At 38.6% G+C, this 23120-nt stretch overlaps 1 protein-coding gene across 2 annotated transcripts in view; it reads right to left on the reverse strand.

Annotated features, from left to right (window-relative positions):
• Positions 1-246: 246 nt before the first annotated feature.
• PRKACB (protein kinase cAMP-activated catalytic subunit beta) overlaps positions 247-23120 on the reverse strand; it is an 87184-nt gene continuing 64310 nt past the window's right edge. For both annotated transcript variants that reach the window (XM_058175764.1, XM_058175763.1), the window contains exons 3-10: positions 22076-22204; positions 18969-19067; positions 17064-17146; positions 13542-13668; positions 12689-12784; positions 11858-11980; positions 6201-6365; positions 247-3188 (exon numbers count right to left, since the gene is read on the reverse strand). In XM_058175764.1, the coding sequence (XP_058031747.1) occupies positions 3063-3188; positions 6201-6365; positions 11858-11980; positions 12689-12784; positions 13542-13668; positions 17064-17146; positions 18969-19067; positions 22076-22204 (948 nt within the window). In that variant the 3' untranslated portion in view covers positions 247-3062. The remainder of the gene's footprint in view (positions 3189-6200; positions 6366-11857; positions 11981-12688; positions 12785-13541; positions 13669-17063; positions 17147-18968; positions 19068-22075; positions 22205-23120) is intronic.

A 23120-nucleotide genomic window follows, 5' to 3' on the forward strand; every position in this document is an offset into this window, starting at 1 on the left:
GCCTAACATTATACGTCATCTGCAATGTATTCCTCAAAATAAAACTTGTTTTACAGAAAGCACATAAGCTTGACTGCCATGGCAAAGGAGAATGCACAATGGGATATACTACCTCATAAAAAAGCAGCACAGTCTTTATGCAGTGTTGTACATAATTTAATTTGCAGTTCTGTATATAAACTTTTGCTGTATTGCACACTATTGTAACAAACTAATTATTTTCAAAGAAATCAGTAAATACTTAAAGGATTTTAAAAATAAGGGTTTTAATGCAGCTGACAAAAAAAGAGAAGCAATTTACTTAATGAGATACATTTTTATGTTGAAAATGAGAGTTACATACAGCTAGAGTACAGTTAAAAGATACCATACAGTCCAACACTTAATTCCTCAAATTGTGTAAAATTAACAAGTCTCTACTGTCAAATATACAGTATTTCATATGATGGAAAAGGTTTTTTTGTTTTTGAAATTAGACAGAGGCATCTTTATCTTCTTGTGGCTTTTGTATATTTAAAATGATAGGACCATTTAGCACAATGCCAAATGTGTACTTCAACACAGTCTTCTTGCTGCCCTCCAGATGTGTTGGACAGAAATCCCCTTACTTTTTCAGCATGTCCAGTGCTGGCAGGGAGTGACATATCTGGAAGACAGCATGCTGGAAAATGTGTTTTCATGCACTGTGAATAGCAACTTCCTTATATTTTGCCCAACCCCTTTCTAGTCAATCTATTACTCCCTTTTATGATTTATGTTTACTGTTTATTTCTGACAACATAAAATATTTAAACAAGCATAAATCAAAAGAATGAAAAAGGTGTTTTCAAATTGTCCATCTAAAGTTGAGAACTTAGGCATGCTAGAATCCATTCCATGGACATCCAGAATGAAGCCTCATATTTACACATACTTAAAAATTACCCAATTAAACTACTGGCTAAAATTCATACCAGAATTTAAAAAAAATGATCTGCAGCATTTATTAAAAATCCATGAACAAATTAATGAATTTATTGGATACAGCTAGCATGTCCTCTGTCTAGATGAAATACAAAAAAAACTAACCTTTTTCATACAAATAATTGTATAATTTATTAATGTGACAATATATTACATAAAATTTGCTACTGCAGATTTTCATATGCTTGTCTTGCACATAGACAGACAGTAGTGGACAAAGATGGCAAACAACTAACAATGATTAGCAAAACTGCCTGACAACTTAAAGATGTTAAGAAGATTGTATGATTCATCTTATTCTAGACTGAAAAATGTCTACAGAGGTTTTCATTAAAGGAGTGTCACAGAGATTAAAAGGAAATAATGCCAATTATCTTACATGTATTGGCATTGTAGAGAACTCATTGATTACCTAGCAATTTAGACAATTGGATAGAATAACCCTTCATTCTTGTAGATGTGTAAATTGAACATAAAACATGAGTCTAAGTGTACTGATGTGCCATCTTAAGAGAGGCCCTCTTGGGATAAATCAGAAAGTAAGTGCCTAACTAAAAACTGCATGGATAAATTTAAAACGCACAAGGACATGTGCTGAGCTACTGATCATTAAACACTGAAACAGAAATCTAAAAAAGTGCTGGAAGCAAGCACATGGCAGCAATATCCATACAGGTCAGTTGATGAGATTATATGAAACTTAATTCAACCCAATCAATTCTTTGTGCAACCATAAATTTCATTTCACCAAAAGAAATACATGTTAGAAATGAAGACACCACATCACAGACGGTGGCAGTTTCAAACGTTGTCTCTTTTCTATATGAATGAAGTGCTGCTGATAGAAACCATGATTGGAGCAGCATTCCATCCTTGAATTTACTAATATAGTATACCAGAATAAAAACTTGGCATTTGTTTCTTTTATTCTTCACAGCTAACAGAAATACCAGGTTTATCTAGCAACTTATCAATATTTTAATACTAAATTTTCAATTTGCTAAACCATTTATTCTCATAGCTAAAGAGATAAAAAAGATGCTTCCCCCCCTTCAATAAAAAAAGGGTTGAAATGTGAAATACTTCAGGAGCCCCACTGACATTACTAAAAATCAGTCCTAGTCTCTTAACAATACTGACCAAATCTTTTACAAGGTCCAGGCTTTCAGGTGTTCAAAACCTATTTAAATAGTCAATTCTTTAGATGCAAGTTACTAAAAATGATTAAATATGGTCCAAAGCCCAGACTGGATAGAATTGTTCCTGCTTTCCGAGACTGTGCTACTTATGGCACAGTATGCTTATAGCATATTAACTTACTGCCTAGGAAAATAACACAAACTATGAGGCAGGGAGAAGAACTGCCAGCAATGTAAAAAACCAAGGCACAGGGCTAGCTACTGTACCCTACACAAATTTTCCAATTTTGAAAATAGGTTTGGTCAGTCTCCAGGAAGAGATCCTTAAGTCAATTAGCATACGCTCATATAGTGATAAATACTACTGTCAAAATGCTAATGAAATTTAGGTTTAGATTGTGTTACCAAAGTAAACAAAGAAACAAAAAACAACAACACTAAAAGAAAGCCCTATGAACTGTAGCCTCACACACAAAGATGGACACAGAAGGATTGGCCAGCACAAACTAGAAGCAACATTTATCTTCCACTTCCACTTCAGTCTAACTTGTATTTAGCCTGAACACCTTCAGTTTCATTCGTACACATACATTATTCAAAATAAAATGGAGCATTCTTGAGTAAAAGGCTACTTCATTTTAAAAAAGTGGGTCAGAGAAAAGAGGAGAAATTAACAATACACAGAAAACAAAGGAAACAATAGAAACCAAAAGGTAAATAGGAAAAGTGGTCTATATTCTGTGTAACAGCACAAACCGTGCTTGCTTAATTGTGCCTAGTTATAAGGGTTGGTGCAACCTGCACACATGGAAGATGGCAATAAAGACCTCAGTCAGCTTTGTGGAATGAAGTAACTAGGTAATTGTTTTGACATATGATGGTCTCAGCTCCACTTCATGAGTGAACAGAGTGCAAAGACCCCAATATGAGCCCTGATGTCCTCTTATCCTCCAACAAGTACTAAAAATCAGCAAATTCTTTTGCACATTTCTCTGTTAGAGAAACACGGATATCTTCTTCCTCATAATCATCAAAGTTGCTGGTATCTCCTGGGCCTCGACATTTTGGTATGAATGGAGCTTCTACCTGTATAATAAAAAAAGCATGAACGGTTGTTAATTGCTAATCTGAAAGAATTAAACACTAAGACTGTGGGAACTAAAAAGAATAATAAAGCCTTCAAAAGCAATCATTACAAGGACTATTTGATAGAATGAAAATACCCCAAAGAACACATAGAAATACATTGTGTCATTCACTGTGTGAATCAAGGAGCTACACAAATCAGGAAACTGCCAAAATAACAAAATTAATGTAACAAAATGGAGTCAAAATGTAGTACAGAAAACTAGAACAAAACAAGGTCCAAAAGACTGAAAGAACTAAAATGACATTTATCAGACACCCCTCCCCCAATCATTCAAGAATGTATATATAGAAGAAACAAGGTGGGTATTAAAGGAGAGTGGAATACACAAAAAAGGTGGAATAACTGAACATTGCATAAAGTCTTGAAAATCATAACCTTCAAAGCCAACAAATACAAAAGGAAAATTCAAGAAGCAAACAAAACAGAAATACATGGCCAAGAAGGATAAAGAATGCAGAATTTCTTGGATCATTTGAAAAATAATTTGTAGCATCTCAACAACATGCTCAAGTCATATGATCTGTTACAATTAATCATTGTTTATTGATTATACTGTTGATATGCTGTATTCTTACACGTTTACAGCTGTGTTATACACAAAAAGTGATTTTTGTGAATCTAAAATGGCCAACAAATCAGATTCAAATAAGATCTGCAGCAAAGACTGCTTTGTGAGGAAAAAACGAATATTTTTTCTGTATATTCCAGGCATTAATTTTAGAAAGCTTAAACACATTTAGCTTAGAATTTACTCATCTAATTACTATTAGAAACTCAGTCTTTTTATGAATGTACAGACTAATGCACAGGATTACTACTGAAATATAAAACCTCACAGATGTAAACACTACCTCATCAAACTTGCATCTGCACAAAATGGATCCTGATAATAAGATAAATAAGAGAAGCTAATTTAAATGTTGCCATATATGGTTTTGCCCTCCATGCAACCTATAGTTTACTACAGGTATGCCCAATTGTTGACTCTAGGAGATCACCAAAGTTGCCAAATATTATAACCGAGTATGTTGTTACTGAACTAAGTTCAAAGTAAATTAAATTTTGTTCATTCTAATCCTTCTTATTTGGGGATTATTGCTGCCTATGCCTCATTCAAAGGCTAGGACTGTCCTGTGACAAAAAAGAAGAAGAAAGTTAATGTGTACGCTTTGGTCTAGTGTTAAGGATTAGCTATATAGTCAAATTCTCTTATAGTAGGTTTCCAAGAAATAAATAATAAATAAGCCAATTGTATAAACCATATTTTGACACTGGGTTTTCAAAGGTAATGCCAATTTATTTTTCTAAAAAATGCATTTATTTGAGGTTCTCCATAGGCATAAACACATTTCTGAAATATTTTAATATGTAATATATATAAAAAGAATGATTTGATAGAAGACTAATGAAATACATTCTGATATTCAGTAGAGAATACAAATAATAGAAAATCTCCCTTGAAACAAACAGAATTTAGAATAGAGATAACAATGTTTCCATTCTTCGATAAAAGAATTTTTATATTTAAAAATTTTCTCTTCAAAATAAAATAAAACCCCAAGTGTTAATTGTAGTCTGACTTGAAATAATTAATACATTATTTATTACAGTTATGCTGTACTGTCACACTGCATAGCTCTGTAACTATCTTCTTTTTATAAATTACTAGCTGAATACCTGTGCTCCGCTATGAAACTATGTGATCGGGCTTGATAAATTGACACTTAGAGTTTGAAAATTAATGGGTAGTTATGATCGGCCTCTCCTCTCCCCTTCTCTCCCTCAGGCTTGCCCCATAGATCCTCTTTTTTCCCCTTCTCTCCCTCAGGCTGGTCCCACAAAAGCCTCTCCTCTCCCCTTCTCTCCCTCAAGCTGGCCCATAGATCCTCTCCTCTCCCCTTCTCTCCCTCGGGCTGACTCCATGGATCCTCTCCTATCCCCCTTCTCTCCCTCAGGCTGGCCCCATGGATCCTCTCCTATCCCCTTCTCTTCCTCAGGCTGGCCCCACAGAAGCCTCTTCTCTCCCTCAGACTTTCTAGCCCCTTCTCTCCATGAGGCTTACCCCACAGAAGCCTGTCCTATGCTATCCCATTCTCTCCAGAGTTATTTTCAAGTTGGGAGGGGGAGTAGAACGTCTAACTAATTAGCATCAAGAGCGTGTTATAATAATATAGGAAATACTAATGCCCTGACGGTCATTTTGAAAAATCATTTCTTAGTGAGCACCTAGAAGCCAAGAAAAACATACCTGGCAAATTTCAAGTTTGTAGGCCTTACGGTTCTGGAGATTTCATGATTAATGCATGAGTGGTTTTCGCTTTTCTATATATATAGATTGTATTTCCAATTTGGCTTTTAAATAACGTTTTCATAAAAGAGCATGCCTATGAACCTTGAAACTATCATATGACTACTAGAAATGCTTACCGTACAAAAGATCAAGAAATACTATTTCTCAAGATAATTTTAAGAAGAATTAAGAAGAAGAGTTAATAAAGTTAAAGATTTCCAAAATATTTTAAAGAAAGAATGATAATATTTCTCATGGAAAATACTAGTAAATATTTCACTACTGCTTTGGTGAGAGTTAGATTAGGAATCATCTTTGTCTCTCTGTTACTTAGGTGAAGAAGAATATTCAGGATCTGTATATGTGGAACAGTATTTCAGAGAAGTCAATAAAAGGAGAATATAGCTGTACTGGAAATCATTTGATATCAAGAAGCAAATGGGGATTTCTACAATTAAGAGAGGAAGGAACCAAGCCCTTCTGTTTTTGAATAGTTAAAATGGATTGATTCAGGAATCTTATGATTCTAAGGCCCAAAATACTTTGGAAATATCCTGTGTTTTAAAGGTAAAAGCGGATATAGCAATTTTAAATAAGAAAGGACAGGGAAATTTTCATTTGCTGTCGCTAAATTCCTTTTAAAGAAACACAAACTTACCTTTCTCTGGTAAATGGCAATCCAATCTGTAGTGGCAAACCATTTGTGGTTTTTAATGTCATTTACTCCATTCTTGAGATTTCCATACCGCTTGGTCAAATCTACCTGAAGTAAATTTCTTAATAGATCCTTAAGATCTGAACTGAAATGCGATGGGAAACGTACCTACAAAATATAGCCAATACATTTACTGTAGCAATATACATGCTGTTCTTTGAAAAGAATGACAGATGAGTTAGAGATGTATGTAAATTGCAGCAATATAAATTCAATAAATAAAATAAATAAATAAACAAAATAAAGTCAATGGGGAATCCAGATTTACTTATTAATCACGTTACTAACTTCACAAATGCAATGATTCACTTAACCGGGGCAAGAAGAATCGTAAAATGGAGCAAAACTAACTTAACAAATGTTTCATTTAGCAACAGAAATTGCTCAACTGTGGTCATAACTCAAGGACTGTCTGTACATGGGTTTCATAAGCTTTCCAATTGTTGCCTGGCCAATTTCTGAGCACCAGATAGGACAGAATGTTTTTTTTTTAAAGTCTGCTAGTCCAGAGACAGATATTTGTGTAATGTTCTATCAAAGCTGATTTGGCCGGGGAGGGGGGAATAGTTTAGTTTAGTTTAGTTTAGTTTTATTAGATTTTTATACCGCCCTTCTCCCGAAGGACTCAGGGCGGTGTACAGCCGAAATAAAATACAGAGTATATACAATTAAAAGAAATTAAAAGAAACTATTAATAAATGGCCGATAATTTAAAAATTAAAAAATTTACAAATGTTTAAAATCTCTAAAACCCCAATTTAAAATCACTATTTATGCCAGTCCTGCTTGAATAAATAAGTATGTTTTTAGCTCACGACGGAAGGTCCGAAGATCAGGAACTTGACGTAAGCCAGGGGGGAGTTCGTTCCAGAGCGTCGGTGCTCCCACAGAGAAGGCCCTACCCCTGGGAGCCGCCAGCCGACATTGTTTGGCGGACGGCACCCTGAGAAGGCCCTCTCTGTGAGAGCGTACGGGTCGATGGGAGGCATACGGTAACAGCAGGCGGTCTCGTAAGTACCCGGGTCCTAAGCCATGGAGCGCTTTAAAGGTGGTAACCAGGATCTTGAAGCGCACCCGAAAGACCACAGGAAGCCAGTGCAAGCTACGGAGCAGAGGTGTTACGTGGGAGCCTCGAGCGGCTCCCATTACCACTCGCGCAGCTGCATTCTGGACTAACTGCAGCCTCCGGGTGCACCTCAAGGGCAGCCCCATGTAGAGAGCATTGCAATAATCCAGCCGAGACGTAACCAGAGCGTGAGTGACCGTGCATAAGGCATCCCGGTCAAGGAAGGGACGCAACTGGCGAACCAAGCGAACTTGGTAAAAAGCCCTCCTGGTGACGGCTGCCAGATGTTCCTCAAAGGACAGCCGGCCATCCAGGGGGACGCCCAGGTTGCGACCCCCCTCCTTTGGGCCCACTACCCCCCCCCCACCAGCCAGCTGCGGATGCAGCTGACTGTACCGGGGTGCCGGAATCCACAGCCACTCCGTCTTGGAGGGATTGAGCTTGAGTCTGTTTCTCCCCATCCAGACCCGTACGGCTTCCAGGCACCGGGACAGCACTTCGACCGCTTCGGTGGGGTGGTCCGGGGTGGAAAAGTACAGCTGAGTGTCATCAGCGTACAGATGATAACTCACCCCGAACCCACTGATGACCTCACCCAGCGGCTTCATGTAGATGTTGAACAGGGTAGGCGAGAGAATCGACCCCTGGGGTACCCCACAAGTGAGGCCCCTCGAGGGCCACCCCTGCCCCCCTGTCAACACCGACTGCGACCGGTCAGAGAGATAGGAGGAGAACCACCGATAAACGGTGCCTCCCACTCCCAATCCCTCCAACCGGCGCAGCAGGATACCATGGTCGATGGTATCAAAAGCCGCTGAAAGATCTAATAGGACCAAGGCAGAGGAACAGCCCCTGTCCCTGGCCCTCCAGAGGTCATCCACCAACGCGACCAAAGCCGTCTCCGTGCTATAACCGGGCCGGAAGCCGGACTGGAACGGGTCTAGATAGACAGCTTCCTCCAGGTGCCGGGAAGCTGCCATGCAACCACATTTCTACAACCTTCGCTAAAAGCGAAGGTTGAGACTGGACGATAATTTCCCAAAATAGCTGGGTCCAGGGAAGGCTTCTTCAGGAGAGGTCTCACCACCGCCTCCTTCAAGGCGGCGGGGAAAACCCCTTCAACTAAAGAAGCATTTATAATCCCTGAACCAGCCTCGTGTCACTTCCTGAGCAGCCAGTACTAACCAGGAAGGACACGGGTCCAGTAAACACGTGGTCGCATGCAACCTCCCCAGCAACCTGTCCACGCCCTCGGAGCCACAGAATCAAACTCATCCCAAATAACCTCAACAAGACGAGTCTCTGTCACCTCAGCTGAATCATCGCAATCATGGTCCAAACCATCAGCTGAACGATTTTATCGTATAGATAACCGTTAAACTCCTCGGCTCGACCCTGCAGGGGTCATCCCGCCTCTTGTTGAAGGAGGAACGGGTCACCCAAACAGGGCGGCCGGGCGGTTATCTGCCGACGCAATGAGGGTGGAAACGAGAGCGCCGCCTCCCTCATTGCCACTAGGTAAGTCCTGGTAAAGGACCTCACTAGTGTCCGATCAGCCTCGGACCTGCTGGACCTCCAAACACTCTCTAGGCGTCTTCTCCGGCGTTTCATCTCTCTCAGCTCCCCGGAGAACCAGGGAGCCAATTGAGATCTGCGCCGGGTCAGAGGGCCCAAAGGCACGACACGGTCCAAAGCCCCAGCCGCGCCCGATCCCAAGCCGCAACTAGTTCTTCAGTCGTGCCGTGGGTAAGATCCTCAGGAAACGCCCAAGCTCCAGAAACCTCTCCGGGTCCATCAGGCGCCTGGGACGGAACCAACGATCGGCTCCGTCTCCCTGCGGTGGTGAGCAGCGGTTCGAAAGTCTAGGCGAAGGAGAAAATGATCCGACCATGACAATGGTTCTTTCACTATATCTCCTAATTCCAGATCATTAACCCACTGACCAGAGATAAAAATCAAGTCTAGCGTGCCTCCCCCGATGTGTGTAGGGCCATCAGTTACTTGAATCAGGTCCAAGGCCGTCATGGAGGCCTGGAACTCCTGAACCACTGTTGATGACAAGCCGGCCGATGGCAAGTTGAAATCTCCCAAGACCAAAAGTCTGGGGATCTCAACCGCCACGCCAGCAAGCACCTCCAGTAGCTCAGGTAGGGCTGTAGTCACGCAGCAAGGAGCCAGGTACGTGATCAACAACCCCATCTGATTACGATGGCCCCACTTCACAAGGAGGGATTCACAGCCAGCTATCTGAGGAACAGTGGACTCCCTTGGCTCCAGACTCTCTCTAATCACAACCGCCACCCCGCCACCCCTACCCTGGGCCCTCGGCTGATGGAATGCACAGAAACCCGGCGGGCACAGTTCTACCAGGGGTACACCCCCTTCTGTGCCCAACCAGGTCTCTGTAATGCCCATAAGGTCCGCGGACTCCCCCTGAATCAGATCGCAAATCAGGGGAGCCTTATTAACCACGGACCGGGCATTGCAGAGCATCAGCCGTAGGCCCGAGCTCTGAGGATCTTGACCATCCGGGGAAAGAACTTTAATAGATTGATATTTTATTTTCCCAGATATTTAGTTCTATTACTGCTCCCCCCACCCAAATTAGCCCTATTTTGTGGGGGATTCTTGAGGAAGAATTATTCCACTCTATTCCAATCGGAATTTTTTTTTTGCTTATAAATATTCTATTTTTTGTCAGAAAACCCAGAGAGACAATACTAATATGAAATAATAGTTATCTTTACATCATTTACTATGTGCTTTGCCCTCAGCATGATTATATGTAAAGAATCATGTGTTAAACCTTAGTCCCTTTTATTCACAGTGAAGTTAAATCACTCACAGGAGTTCCTTTTTGTGTCACATGATGTTTATACACAAAATAAACACATTAGGAACTCATAGGCACAAAAGGAATGTAGTTAAACAGAACACTACATACATAATTATAATCCATTCCTAACACCAACAAGTAACTGAACAGAAAAATTAAGACAGAACTTAATTCCAAATGAAACCTAATCTAGGGTGCTGGTGGTAAAATGGTACAGGTATTACAATTGTATTCTGAAAGAAACACAAGACAAATTAATAATAATCAATGAAAATTAGTTTTTAGAAACTGGAGAAAAATTTGAACGTCAAAGGGAAAAAGGAAGGAAATATCAGAAATCAAGAACATACACAAGCCACAATCACACTCTCACTGACAGTGCTGCATCTTTTCAAATGTTTGCTTTCTGTTCAAATCAATCAAGAGCTCCATGAAACAGTACTTCCATGAAGTCCTCTGTCCCATACAAAAGTGGAGAAGAATGTTGCAAATAAATGCACTATACCATACATACAATGCGATTCAGAAAAAAAGTGCCACTGTTTTAAGCAAATTTAGTCACTGAACTTAATATGACTCTTAAAGCAGTAGTACTTCCTTTTTTGTTTTGCTTTATTTTGTTTTCCAGGCTCACGGGGAGAAAAAAAATCAGTTACTTTAAGGAATAGCATAGAAGGGCTACTACAGTCACTCTTGTGTGAGTCAGATGTTCTTCCCCATCATTTGCAAAGAATGTATTGTCCTTGTCCAATAGCAAAAAGCAGGTGCATCAAAATATGAGACACAATATTCCTTCCCTAACATTATATGAACGGAAAGGCAGCAAATTCAAGGATCAACAGACTGCTAGTGTCACTTCATCTCGCTCCCTCTCCCTGCCTAGCCTTTTTAATTTATGGAAAAATCAGACACATCACTAGAAGCTAAAATCATAAGTCTACGTCTGATTTACTTTGGCTATGTCATGAATGCAAATTCATTGGAGAAAGCAATGATGCTAGGAACAAGAAAGATCAAGGAAAGAACATGCTGGCTTGAGAACATCAAATCTAATACCAAGTTGAACATCCAACAATCAGGAGAAGCTGTGCATGAAGGGTAGCATGGAGAGCACTTGTCTATAAATTCGCCAAAATTCGGACATGACTAAATGGTTTAAACTACAACATTATGTGAACTAAATTAGGGCAATCTTAAACTTGCATATTTTCATTTCCTTCTATTCTTGACATCTTCACAGATAAACACACTCTCTGTTTCTTATTTTCTTTCAAACAGAAGCAAGAGCAAGACAAAGAGACACATATATCTATCTATACAGAGCAAAGACAGCCAGTGACAAAGAAAGTATGAAATCGAAAAATTATCCCCGCATCTTGCTTTCAGGTGACTGAATGTAACAATTTAATTAACAATCATTCCTGGCTGTTTTAAATCCTACTCTTTAGAGCTATTTAAAGATGATTCAAGAAGTGCTAAAACATATGGATAGTCAACAATCAAGCAAAGTTAGTTAATTAAAGACAATTTGAATTAAGGGACAAATTAAAGGATAACTTTCAATTTTAGGGACAAATTTTATATTTTTCTCTAACTTATTAATAAAGAGAGGAAAAATGTCCAATTTTGTTCTTACTAAAAATTATATAAATAGGGTAGCACTAATGTTGTATGTGCTATTCTCATGAAAATGCTTACCTTTCCAGAAACAATTTTTTCATAAATCTGGATTGGTTGATCTGCAAAGAACGGAGGATATCCAGCTGCCATTTCATAAATTAACACTCCTAAGGCCCACCAATCCACTGCTTTATTGTAGCCCTGATGAAAAATATTGTGATTAGGTCTAATGATAATACCACATCAAACTTTTACTATTAAATAATTACACACACATATATAAGAATATAAATGCTTCATATTTAGATAGCATTCACAAAATTTTAAAAGTTTTATTCTCATATTATTCAATAAATAAATATTTGATGACATCTAGAACAAAAATAAATGACTAGATTATATATATTTCACAATTATATTACAAAAAACAAATGGAAGAGACTCTTCAACACAGCAAAGAAAATCAAAAGTTGTTTCTACAGTAACTTTTGTGTTTCTAAATTATACCGCTAGTTTACTTGCATGTAAGTTTTGCAGTTTCACTGGTGAAGTGTAAGCCAAGAACTACCCATACAGATATTGACCCTCATGCTTCAAAGAGTCATACAAACACTTCATTATACAGTGCTAAAATCATCCCAAGTAAAGACTCTTTACCATTTCCTGAAATTAAATGTGTTAAGACTTTAAGACGGCATGTTATAGAATACCGAGCAATGTTTTGGCCTGAAGAATTTGACTAAATTATTAGATTCTACATGAGAAAATATCATGACAATATTTGATAATTATTATCTAAGCCATGCATGAGTTTATTTGAAAGTTCAGATGAAACTTCTTCCTAAGCATATTTAGAACAGTATTTTTCTTTCACAATGCTTAATGAACCTGTCAAGTATTTTAAAATACCTTGCTAAGAATTATTTCAGGTGCCAAATATTCTGGAGTCCCACATAATGTCCAGGTTCTTCCTTTTACTCTTTTTGCAAATCCGAAATCTGTAACCTAGGAGAACAGAAAGAATTATTATATTTCTCAAGGTTTATTTATAAATTAAAATAAAACCAAATTAATGATAATAATATACATAGGTATCAAGCGGTAATTAATCACAGAAACGGGTTTTTTTTTTGTATGTCATAATAGAAACAAAAAAATAGTAGTTTTATGTGTCAGGTGTATCTTTTTAATCAAACAAGAAATGATAGGTAACCAATTCATTCTTAGAAGCATTAAAAAGTAAGAATTAACCCCAAAGTATAAACCTCAGATATTCTATATTCAACAGTAGGTAATGTCTATAACATCATTAAGCTTTTTATTTTAAAAAGCAGAAAGTTTTGCCAGGGCTGGGGAATCAGTTTTGGAATCCCAAAATATTTGGCTAGATATTTTTGGGGGGGTGGGGGGTGTTATGAAAAGGGTGATTGACACATCTATTTTCCCCTAGCACTGAACAATGGTAGCGGCAAACATAAGCTGAAAGTTTTCAATTATATAAGCTGTTGTGCCTCCTGCATCACTTGGAAGCTGAAAGAATAAAACTGAAAGTATTGCCCCAATTGGAAAAGCTACCCATTATTGATATAAACCAATTTCAATCAAATTCAGCATCTATTTTCTCCTGTTTTCGCCAATATATATTTTAATTAATGAAACTGATTTGTAAAAAACTGATTTCCTTACAAAATACTCTTTAAGTATTCACCACATCTTGCTATATATAACAAAATATTCATGTTTATAAATCTTTGTATCATACCTGAATATATCCTTGTTGATCAATTAAAAGATTTTCAGGTTTTAGATCTCTGTAGATGAGGTCTAATGAATGGAGGTACTCAAATGTTAGTACTATCTGAGCTGCATAAAATCGTGCATGTGGTTCACTGTAATCAATGAAAATATTAAGTTGTTAAAACTAGTACTTTTACTCAGAAGTACCGTCATTATCTTTTAAATACGGTGGATGATGCTCATACAAAAATCTATGAACCAGTAGAAATATATCAGAAAATTTATGTTCTGTTCTACAATGATTGCAAAATGAATTCAAAAATACATATATAATATAGGTTGTCCTTATTTAGCAACCACAATTGAGATTGACAACTCAGTCACTAAGTGAAGCAGTTGCTAAGTCGCAAATCATATGACCATAACTTTGTTTTCCAGCTCTGAACTGACAAGAGTAATCAGTTTCATACCTTCTGGGTTTTTTTTGCATCCTAGCCAGTCCCCCACCCTCTGGATTGGTTACCCCATGCTGGATAATTAATAAAAAGGTATTGATTTTTGCAGTGGAGAGAAAGGGATCAAAGGAGAGTGATCACAGAAGAAGCTGAAAACAGTTGTCCTCACTGTGCCTGCTATTTATACTAATTTCTAATCCCATTGTCTCAAATCTCTCTGCTTTGCAAGGGAGGAGAGTTCAGCTAGGAGAGATTATCTACAGAAATTGCTGGGTGGGAATCTCCTTTTCTGGGATGCAAGAAGGGTGACTACTGTGGTAGTCATGTTGAGGGTGGTGGTATGAGGGCACAGAAGAACCAAAGTGACCTGGGCATCGAAAGGGTGGGGTGGAGATACATGGGTATTTCCTCTATCTTTTTGTAATGGAGTATGTCAGTGACCTTAGGGCTAGAAGGGAATAGATGCTGCCCAGGAAACAATAAAATAAGAGAGGCAGGAGCCCTCAATGGTTTGGTCAGAGAAACAAAACTTAGGAAGGGCTCAACCTAATGAATCAAAACAATTAAAAACAGCAAAGAAAGTTTGTACTTTCAAACTTGGATGGTTCTGTTAATGTAGCCTTAAATAACATAGAATTAATCTAATTTTGTTTCCTGCATGGTTCATCTAGGAGGGCTGAAATTGGCTTTACAGATTCAGGCAAGGATAATGTGTTTGGAGAGAAGGGATCAAAGGAGAGTGATCACAGAAGAAGCTGAAAACAGTTGTCCTCACTGTGCCTGCTATTTATACTAATTTCTAATCCCATTGTCTCAAATCTCTCTGCTTTGCAAGGGAGGAGAGTTCAGCTAGGAGAGATTATCTACAGAAATTGCTGGGTGGGAATCTCCTTTTCTGGGATGCAAGAAGGGTGACTACTGTGGTAGTCATGTTGAGGGTGGTGGTATGAGGGCACAGAAGAACCAAAGTGACCTGGGCATCGAAAGGGTGGGGTGGAGATACATGGGTATTTCCTCTATCTTTTTGTAATGGAGTATGTCAGTGACCTTAGGGCTAGAAGGGAATAGATGCTGCCCAGGAAACAATAAAATAAGAGAGGCAGGAGCCCTCAATGGTTTGGTCAGAGAAACAAAACTTAGGAAGGGCTCAACCTAATGAATCAAAACAATTAAAAACAGCAAAGAAAGTTTGTACTTTCAAACTTGGATGGTTCTGTTAATGTAGCCTTAAATAACATAGAATTAATCTAGTTTTGTTTCCTGCATGGTTCATCTAGGAGGGCTGAAATTGGCTTTACAGATTCAGGCAAGGATAATGTGTTTGGAGAGAAGGGAATTGGCAAGGGGAGATGGGGGCTTCCAATTTGTGGATACTAGTCCAATATGGGTACTGTTGTGGTCCGCCAGCAGCCTGCGGAGCTGGCAACGGAGTCAGACAGCGATGAGGCTGAGGAAGAACAGGGACCAGTCCTGGAGGCTGGGGAAGGCCCGGATGAGGGCTCTGCGTCGGAGGCAGAGGTGGGGCCACGGCCATCAGGGAATGATGTGCGGACTCCGAAGCCTCCAGAGGCTGACAGTAGTGAGGCAGAGGAACAGGAGGAGCTGTTCCTAATGCACCCATGAGAAGAGCTGCCAGAAGGCAAGAGCAGCTAAAGCAAAGAGGACGACCTGTGAGTAGGACCAAGAGATGATTGGCCCTTCCCATAAGGCTTAAAAGACCAGCAACAGCGTTTCGGCTCTTTGTCGGAAAACACGTTGATAGCCTTGCTCTTTGTCTTGCTGCCTTTATTTGTCAGAGTCTTCTGCTTTTGAACTTTTGCCAAGAAAAGCCTTTGGCAGTTTGCCTAATTAGACCAAGGTTGGTGATAAGACTGAAGAATTGTGTTATGAAGAATTTGCTTTGATTTAGTTTGGACGACACTGAGAATGAGTTAATTGTCAGCTGTTCTAATAAAGTCTGTTTTTGAACTGATTGCATCTACAACTACCTACTTGGGCCTGGGTCACAACAGGTCCTGGAATGTAGAGAGGAGGAAGCGAAGGACAGGAGTTCTCTGAGGGCTTGTTGTGTGCATCCCACAACTGGAGCACTGTGGTGAGGTGGCTTTTCTCATCTGCTACTCCAGTCCAGAACTTGTTTAGCCATGATAGAGACCAGGCACCCCTAGAAAGACACCATCAATTCCTGTGCATCTCTTCCTGGCTGGCCCTGGATCTGAAAGGATCCAAAGGACACCTTCTCAGCCACATTTGATGTTCCAAGTCTGATGTCTCTGCCCCAGCATGCTTGCACAGAGAAGGTGTCTGCAGGCAGTTTGCCAACTGTCCTTAGATTGTGCCACTTTGGGATCTCAGGCAACCTTTTCCATTTTGATGGGAGCTGCAGAGAAAAGCTAACTGGCTTGAAGGTCTCCTCATGGTTGCTGCTCAGCTAGGAGGAAAAGTTTGACTGAAAGGAGGGGGACTGCAAAGGAACCAGGATTTGCTAAGTGGCTGCAGAGCTGCCTTTCTCTCTGGGGAGAGCCATCTGGTTTTGGGGGATGGCCATCTTTCCCCTAATAGGGCACTGTGCCACCAGAAGTCCTGGATCAGAAGAGAATAAGAGGCACACAATGGGGATTACAGTGGCTGTTTTGCAAGCAGCTGCCACGACTAACACACTGCTTTTGTTTTCTATGTGTGTCTTGACTGTGTGCCATCTTACTTTCTCCTAATCTCTTCTCCAATCTCTCTACTGTGCAAGAGGAGAGAGGTAATAAAAACAGACCAGACCCATAGTATTGATCACAGGACTGAGGGAAGCTATCAATGTAATAAATGGCTGTCAACTGGTTATAGTTATTTTTTTCAGTACATCATAACTTCAAACAGTTGAAGAATGAGTGGTCAGTCAAGGAAGGACTATCTGGATCAGATCCTATGTATTTCAATATATAAAACTGTTGTATACATGCTAAACCAAAACTTGTTTTTCAGAGCTATTTCAGAAAGTTTTCAAGTTTATGCTAAGTGAAGTACATCTTTTCCCATATAGAAATCACTTAGGAATGACAGCATATACTTTCCCAAATAACCTATTTGTTTATTCTTACCTGAACCTTCCAATTCTTCTTAAATGTGAGAACATTTCCCCTCCAGGGACATATTCCATAACCATATATAAATTGGAATTGTCCTAAAATATAGAGAAGCATCGTTAATTGAAATTGTAGATACACTTTCAAAGATCCAAATATATTTCTGGCAAACAAACAAAAAGTTTATTTAAGCACTCAATGTTCCTGAACACTGAATGTGGGGGAAAAAAACAGCAAGGTGAAACAGAGAATACCTGGCTGAATTAAAATTGACCAGCCGAACTCCATTATTCTCAACAGAAGAACACAAGGAGCCATAATGGCAGTAGTTTGTGTGCATGAGAAATATTCTACAGATTTTGGCAAAAAATACTATGCATATAAAACTTAATGGATTTTTCCTCACAACAACGTTATCATATACAGTTTTAGTACACAACTGCTGATAAGACAGATAGTCCTCATTTAACAACAACTCATTCAGTAACTGAATGAATGGTGCTGAATGAGTGGTATTTACAACTGGTCCTCATAACTGTGGCTGTCACAGTGCCCCTGTAGTCACATGACTGTGATTGCTGGCAACTGACTTGCAATTATGATGTCATAGCATCCTCTGGTTATGTGATTGCCATTTGGACGTTCCCTGCTGGCTTCCAAAGACAAACTCAAGGCAGAAGCTGGCAGATGTGCAAAAATGGCAACCACGTGGCATCATGGTTAACGACAGTGCAGGGTTCACCTAATGATGACAGCTGGAAGTGCTGGCATCGTGATCATGTGATGTTGTGCTTTATGACCACAGTGCTTAGTGATGGAAATTCGTTCCAACTACTATTGTTAAGTAGGGACTACCTGTATATAATTTTAATTTATATACAGTTACATTTAAACGTATGGCTGGAGAATTTATTATTTTTTTCTGATGCCATTCTTTGTAATATAACTGTATGAAATGAAAATTGTTCCATTTTTTTTTAAAAAAAACTAAGTCAATTGCTAATAGATTCCATTCAATGTTATCCCCCATGCCACAGCAAAATCCATGGTGATGGATTTTATAACATATTTCTTTTAAACAAGCCATGGGGTTATATTCTCTTTGCTTCCTATACCACTGTCAGGGCCACTTATGCTTTCTATTTCTATTTCTGTATCTTTCTATCCTGCCTTCATTATTTTTACAATTATCTCAAGGCAGTGAACATATCCAAAACACCTTCTTCTTCCTACATCACCCAAACAATAACCCTGTGAGGTGAGGTGGGCTGAGAGAGAATGGCTAGCTCAAGGTCACCCAGTTGGCTTTCATGGCTAAGGAGAACTAGAACTCACATCTCCTGGTTTCTAGCCTGGTGCCTTAACCATTGCACCAAACTGGCTCTATTAACTAGCTCTATTAACACCAACATCTGTTGTCATCTTACTACTTGAAACAAGACAACTTCAAATTGTATTTAATCTTAAACCAAATTTAAAAATATCTAAACAAAAATGGATTATAAACAAATATTAAGTTAGTGAAGGCCATTAATTTATAGCAACTAGTTTGTTAGGAGCACTTAACTGATAATACCAGATTTGGACATCTAGCTAGCTAGCTAGCTAGATGCAATAGCACATTACTTTTCCACATTCTGGTTTACAAAGCCCATAGTTTTTATTTAAATAGTGATGTATGAATATGATCAAAGGACTTTATTTTATTAAACTGACTTGTTCAATCTGTAAAATTTGCAATCATATTAAATTAGTGAAGCATCTAAAATGTAATTTTAACAAGTGAGCATCTTCAATCATCTTTGGACTCATCTTATTTGGGAAATAAACTTCTATAAAAAAAGCAGCATCCACTGGGCACTACAAGACAAATTATGCTAGAAAAAAGTAACTAGCGTTACTTTCTAATCCAATTATTACCTTAAAAGAATACTCCAGTCTTACAAGAAAAGGAAAGTTCACTGCTTGTAATATTCTTTTTTCATTCAATGTGTGTTCTATTTGCTTCAGTTTAACCACCTAAGAAAAAGTCCATTTTAGAAAGAATTCAAAACAAAACATTTAGTTCAAAATAGGAAAAAGATCAGTTCTAAAATCAGTTTGCATTTTATAAGTGGCTTAAAGCAGGGATTCCCCAACCCCCAGGCCATGAATTGGTACCACTCCATGGCCTGTTAGGAACTGAGCTGCACAGCTGGAGATGAGTAGTGGGTGAGTGAATGAAAAACTCAATCCCCTCCCCCCCACTCTGTGGAAAAATTGTCTTCTGTGAAACCGGTCCCTGGTGCCAAAAAGGTTGGGAACCGCTGGCTTAATGAATAAAGAACTGTGTACTCTATTTCATTTTTGGGTTCAGATTATACTGTACGTACGCTATATAACAAGTAATCTGAACAAATACAGTTTGTAAAATGCTTGCAGCAGGTTACAGTGAGAGTTTTGGAAAGTTCATTTCATGCATATCATCTAAAATAAAAAAAACCTCACACCCATAAAGAACTTACAAAAATGATGTATTTCATATTACTCTCTTAGTTAAACTGTAACATTTGATTATGGGAGTATCTTCAAGGAGAAAGAGTAGATGGTGAAGATGATGATGCTAATAATTTTTGAGATCTTGGTTAGAATCTGAATCACTTGAAAATACCCACACAAAGAATAATTTCAACTCTAATGCTGATTACATGAGCAAACAGCATCTGACGTAGGAAAAGAGTAGAAAGGCCTGATTCAGGCTAGACAAGATAAAGCAGTGTCTGGAAGCCCTACATCCCATGAATGCTGAATGACATCTTGATTTTGTTACAGTTTTACAATTATTCCTTTGCTAAAATTTACATTTAACTGAACAGCTATCATACTCATTTTCTTCCATGGTTTTATAACATGAATTACAGAGACCTGTTTATTTTCTGCCATCAAGTCAGTGTTGACTTCTGGAGACTACCTAGACAAATCCCTGCAGTTTTCTTGGCAGATTTTGGAAGTGGTTTGCCACTGCCTCCTTCCTAGGGCTCAGAGAGAATGCCCGGCCCAATGTCACCTAACTGGATTTGTCTCTTAAGCTGGGACTAGAAGTCATGGTCTCCCAGTTTCTACCCTTGTGCCTTAACTAACAACTACCCCAAACTGGCATTTATCACAAAGGGATATTTTTCTGAAATAAAATTATTCTGTTGCAAATGAAATGTGAAAGTCAGTTAAACCAGAGGTCTCCAACCTTGGCAACTTTAAGACTTGTGGACTTCAACTCCCAGCATTCCTCAGCCAGCTTTGCTTGAAGTCCACAAGTCTTAAAGTTGCCAAGGTTGGAGACCTCTGAGTTAAACGACTATCATTTATGTTAGGGCGGAAATGATATGACATGCACTTGCATCCAGTGTTATGACATAACCACATCATTTTTCTATGCCCTTCTGATATCAAGTGTCTGATTACTGCTGGTTGAAAAAATTAATTTTTAAGAAGTATTAATGAAAAATAAAGTTTAAAAATGCTTTTGTAATTCGATAATATAGTAGAAGTAAATGCTGGAATTGAAGACATAAATGTTATACATTTTGAAACATTTAGTTACATTGTTTCAATATATTAACATAATGAAATTGGCTTGTAAAGTGTTGTTGCTGCATGCCAGCTCTTCTAACTTCTGGCTGCCAACTACATTAAATTCTATTAACGTCCAATCTAAAAATACAATTTTCTTAAGAGAGAGCTCAGATTTAAGTGAATAGAAAAACTGCAGAATACTCATAAAACAAAAACAATGTTGTGAATATAGATAAATGTTAGCATTGGTTTGGCTACACAATCTGACAATAGTTAATCAGCAACTAGCTCACTTCTTTTCAAATGCTTACACCAAGGAGTATTCGTTTGTTCAAAAACACAGATACACACACACACACGGCAGACTTACAAATATTATTCAATCTCAGCACAGATGCTTTAAAATGATACGACATTACACAAAAGTTTACTGTTAAATATTATGTTTTTTCTGAATATTCATTATTTCCGATATGCTAAGTAAAAATGATTCCTCTTGCTAGGGTGTTAAGACAAATAACTTGATCAAACTGTGCTGTGTGGGTGTCAGAAAAGGAGGAGCAACTTCTTTTCTTTTAAAAATCCTTTTCCTTTTTTAAAATGATTCAAAGTACAAATTCTATTGCAACCAACATGCTAGCTTCAGCATTGTTTAGAAACTGTATTGTCCAGATCAGTGCCCTGTTTTGGCACCCCTGCCTAGCATATCTACTCTGACACTGAAGTGAGTTTCCATAGTAGCTAGGTTTGGATTTCCCTAATTCTCTTTCCGGGATCCGTAACAGCTTATTAACATTTGCACCATGGTTGTTATTGACCCTAAATATCAAAATCCTCTTTTATATTCCTTTTACCAACAAAAAAAATTCCAACCTTAAAATACTACAAAATGAAAAAAAGGGCTTTAACTGTTACATATCTCTGTTACTATTTTAAAGGTGAAAATGTTGCAGAATAATACTATTTCTTCCATTAAATAATAACTTAATACTACTGATAACTGTACAGCCTGTTCACTGCACATATTAATAACTGTAAGGGATGTGCTGTAATAATAATAAGTACAACCTCAATATTCATTTTTAAAAATACCATATTTTTTCCATTTGCACTGTGTACTTATTGCTTGTTCAGATTTATCTCTTACTCTTCTCGTAAGTCATTTTTCAAACAGTAATCTGAGCCACAACTGAACAAGGCACTTGACCAATGCTCTCTGTAAAACACAATCAATGGAGAACACTCAGCATGTGCTTTATATATTTCTAGAGCAGTCGGTATGCCATTCTTCCAACACAAAGCAAACTAGCAGGATTTGCACTGAGCTGAACTAGTGCAGAAAATAGCATTCAAGAGGCATGTGAACAACCCAGAAACAATGAAGCTTGTACCCCACCTGAACCACAGCTTCGCAGGAAAATATACATACATATTGGTGAATACAGAATTCAGTAAACTGTAATAAAAATACCAACTTTTTGTTTATCCAGTATCTTCATGGCGTAATACTGTTCTGTAGATTTGTGTTTCACCAACATGACTCTGCCAAATGATCCAGTTCCAAGTGTTTTAAGCCTCTCGAAGTCATCTAACCCAGCAGTATTCTATATTAGTAAGAACAGATAAAATATTCCAAGTGTAACAGGTTATTATAACATTGATTAAATCAATTAAACATACATGTTATTTATTAAGCAGGGTAGCACCTGTGTCTACTGGAGAGAAAAGGGAGCTTGGGAAACAAAACAACCTGTTATGCTTGTAGAAGAACCTAGAATCAAGCTCTAAAATCTTTGGGTAGTGCAGACAGCCTTGCAGGTGAAATTGTACATAATCCATTCTCAGTGCCAATATTACTCAGAAACAGATAAAATATCCCAAGTACAAGAGGTGAATGAATAAATGAATGAACTATAAAGCAGTTCTTGTGTTTCCAAATGGGAACAGTAATCAGAAATAGCTATTATTTCTATCTTATGTATCCAAAAGATATTGATTAAATGATGATATATTTTGTAATATATCACTGGGAAGAGGACTGCAGGATAATCCCCCCCAGCCCTGTCTGGGCCACCATAGGTGCCCCCAACATGAGTGACATCGAACTCGCCACGCCCATCTTCCCCCCACCACCACGGTCAAACACAACCTTGATGTGGTCCTCAATGAAATCAAGTTTGACACCCCTGGGTTATGAGCACTGAGGCTGTGAAGCACCCTCACCCTTGGAAACTTTGCTGACTGAGGCCTCCTGGATTCCATTAGTTGATGTGGTGATTGATGGATGCTAGCTTGAGGGTGAGGTGAAAAAAGTGATGGGACCTGATTACATGCCATCAAGTAGTTTTTGCTCCTAGCAACTGCATATCGCTATTGCCCAATATAGGCACCTGCTTACTTTAGCTGGCAGCTGGAGTGACATTCACATCTTGGGTGACCCCACTGTGAATATATACTCATTCCTCACTCATTCTTCTCAGGAATGATGAGGCAAGACAGCAAGGCTTGGATGGAATGGGT

Source organism: Ahaetulla prasina, chromosome 3, assembly GCF_028640845.1.
Source record: "Ahaetulla prasina isolate Xishuangbanna chromosome 3, ASM2864084v1, whole genome shotgun sequence".
Lineage (NCBI taxonomy): Eukaryota > Metazoa > Chordata > Lepidosauria > Squamata > Colubridae > Ahaetulla > Ahaetulla prasina.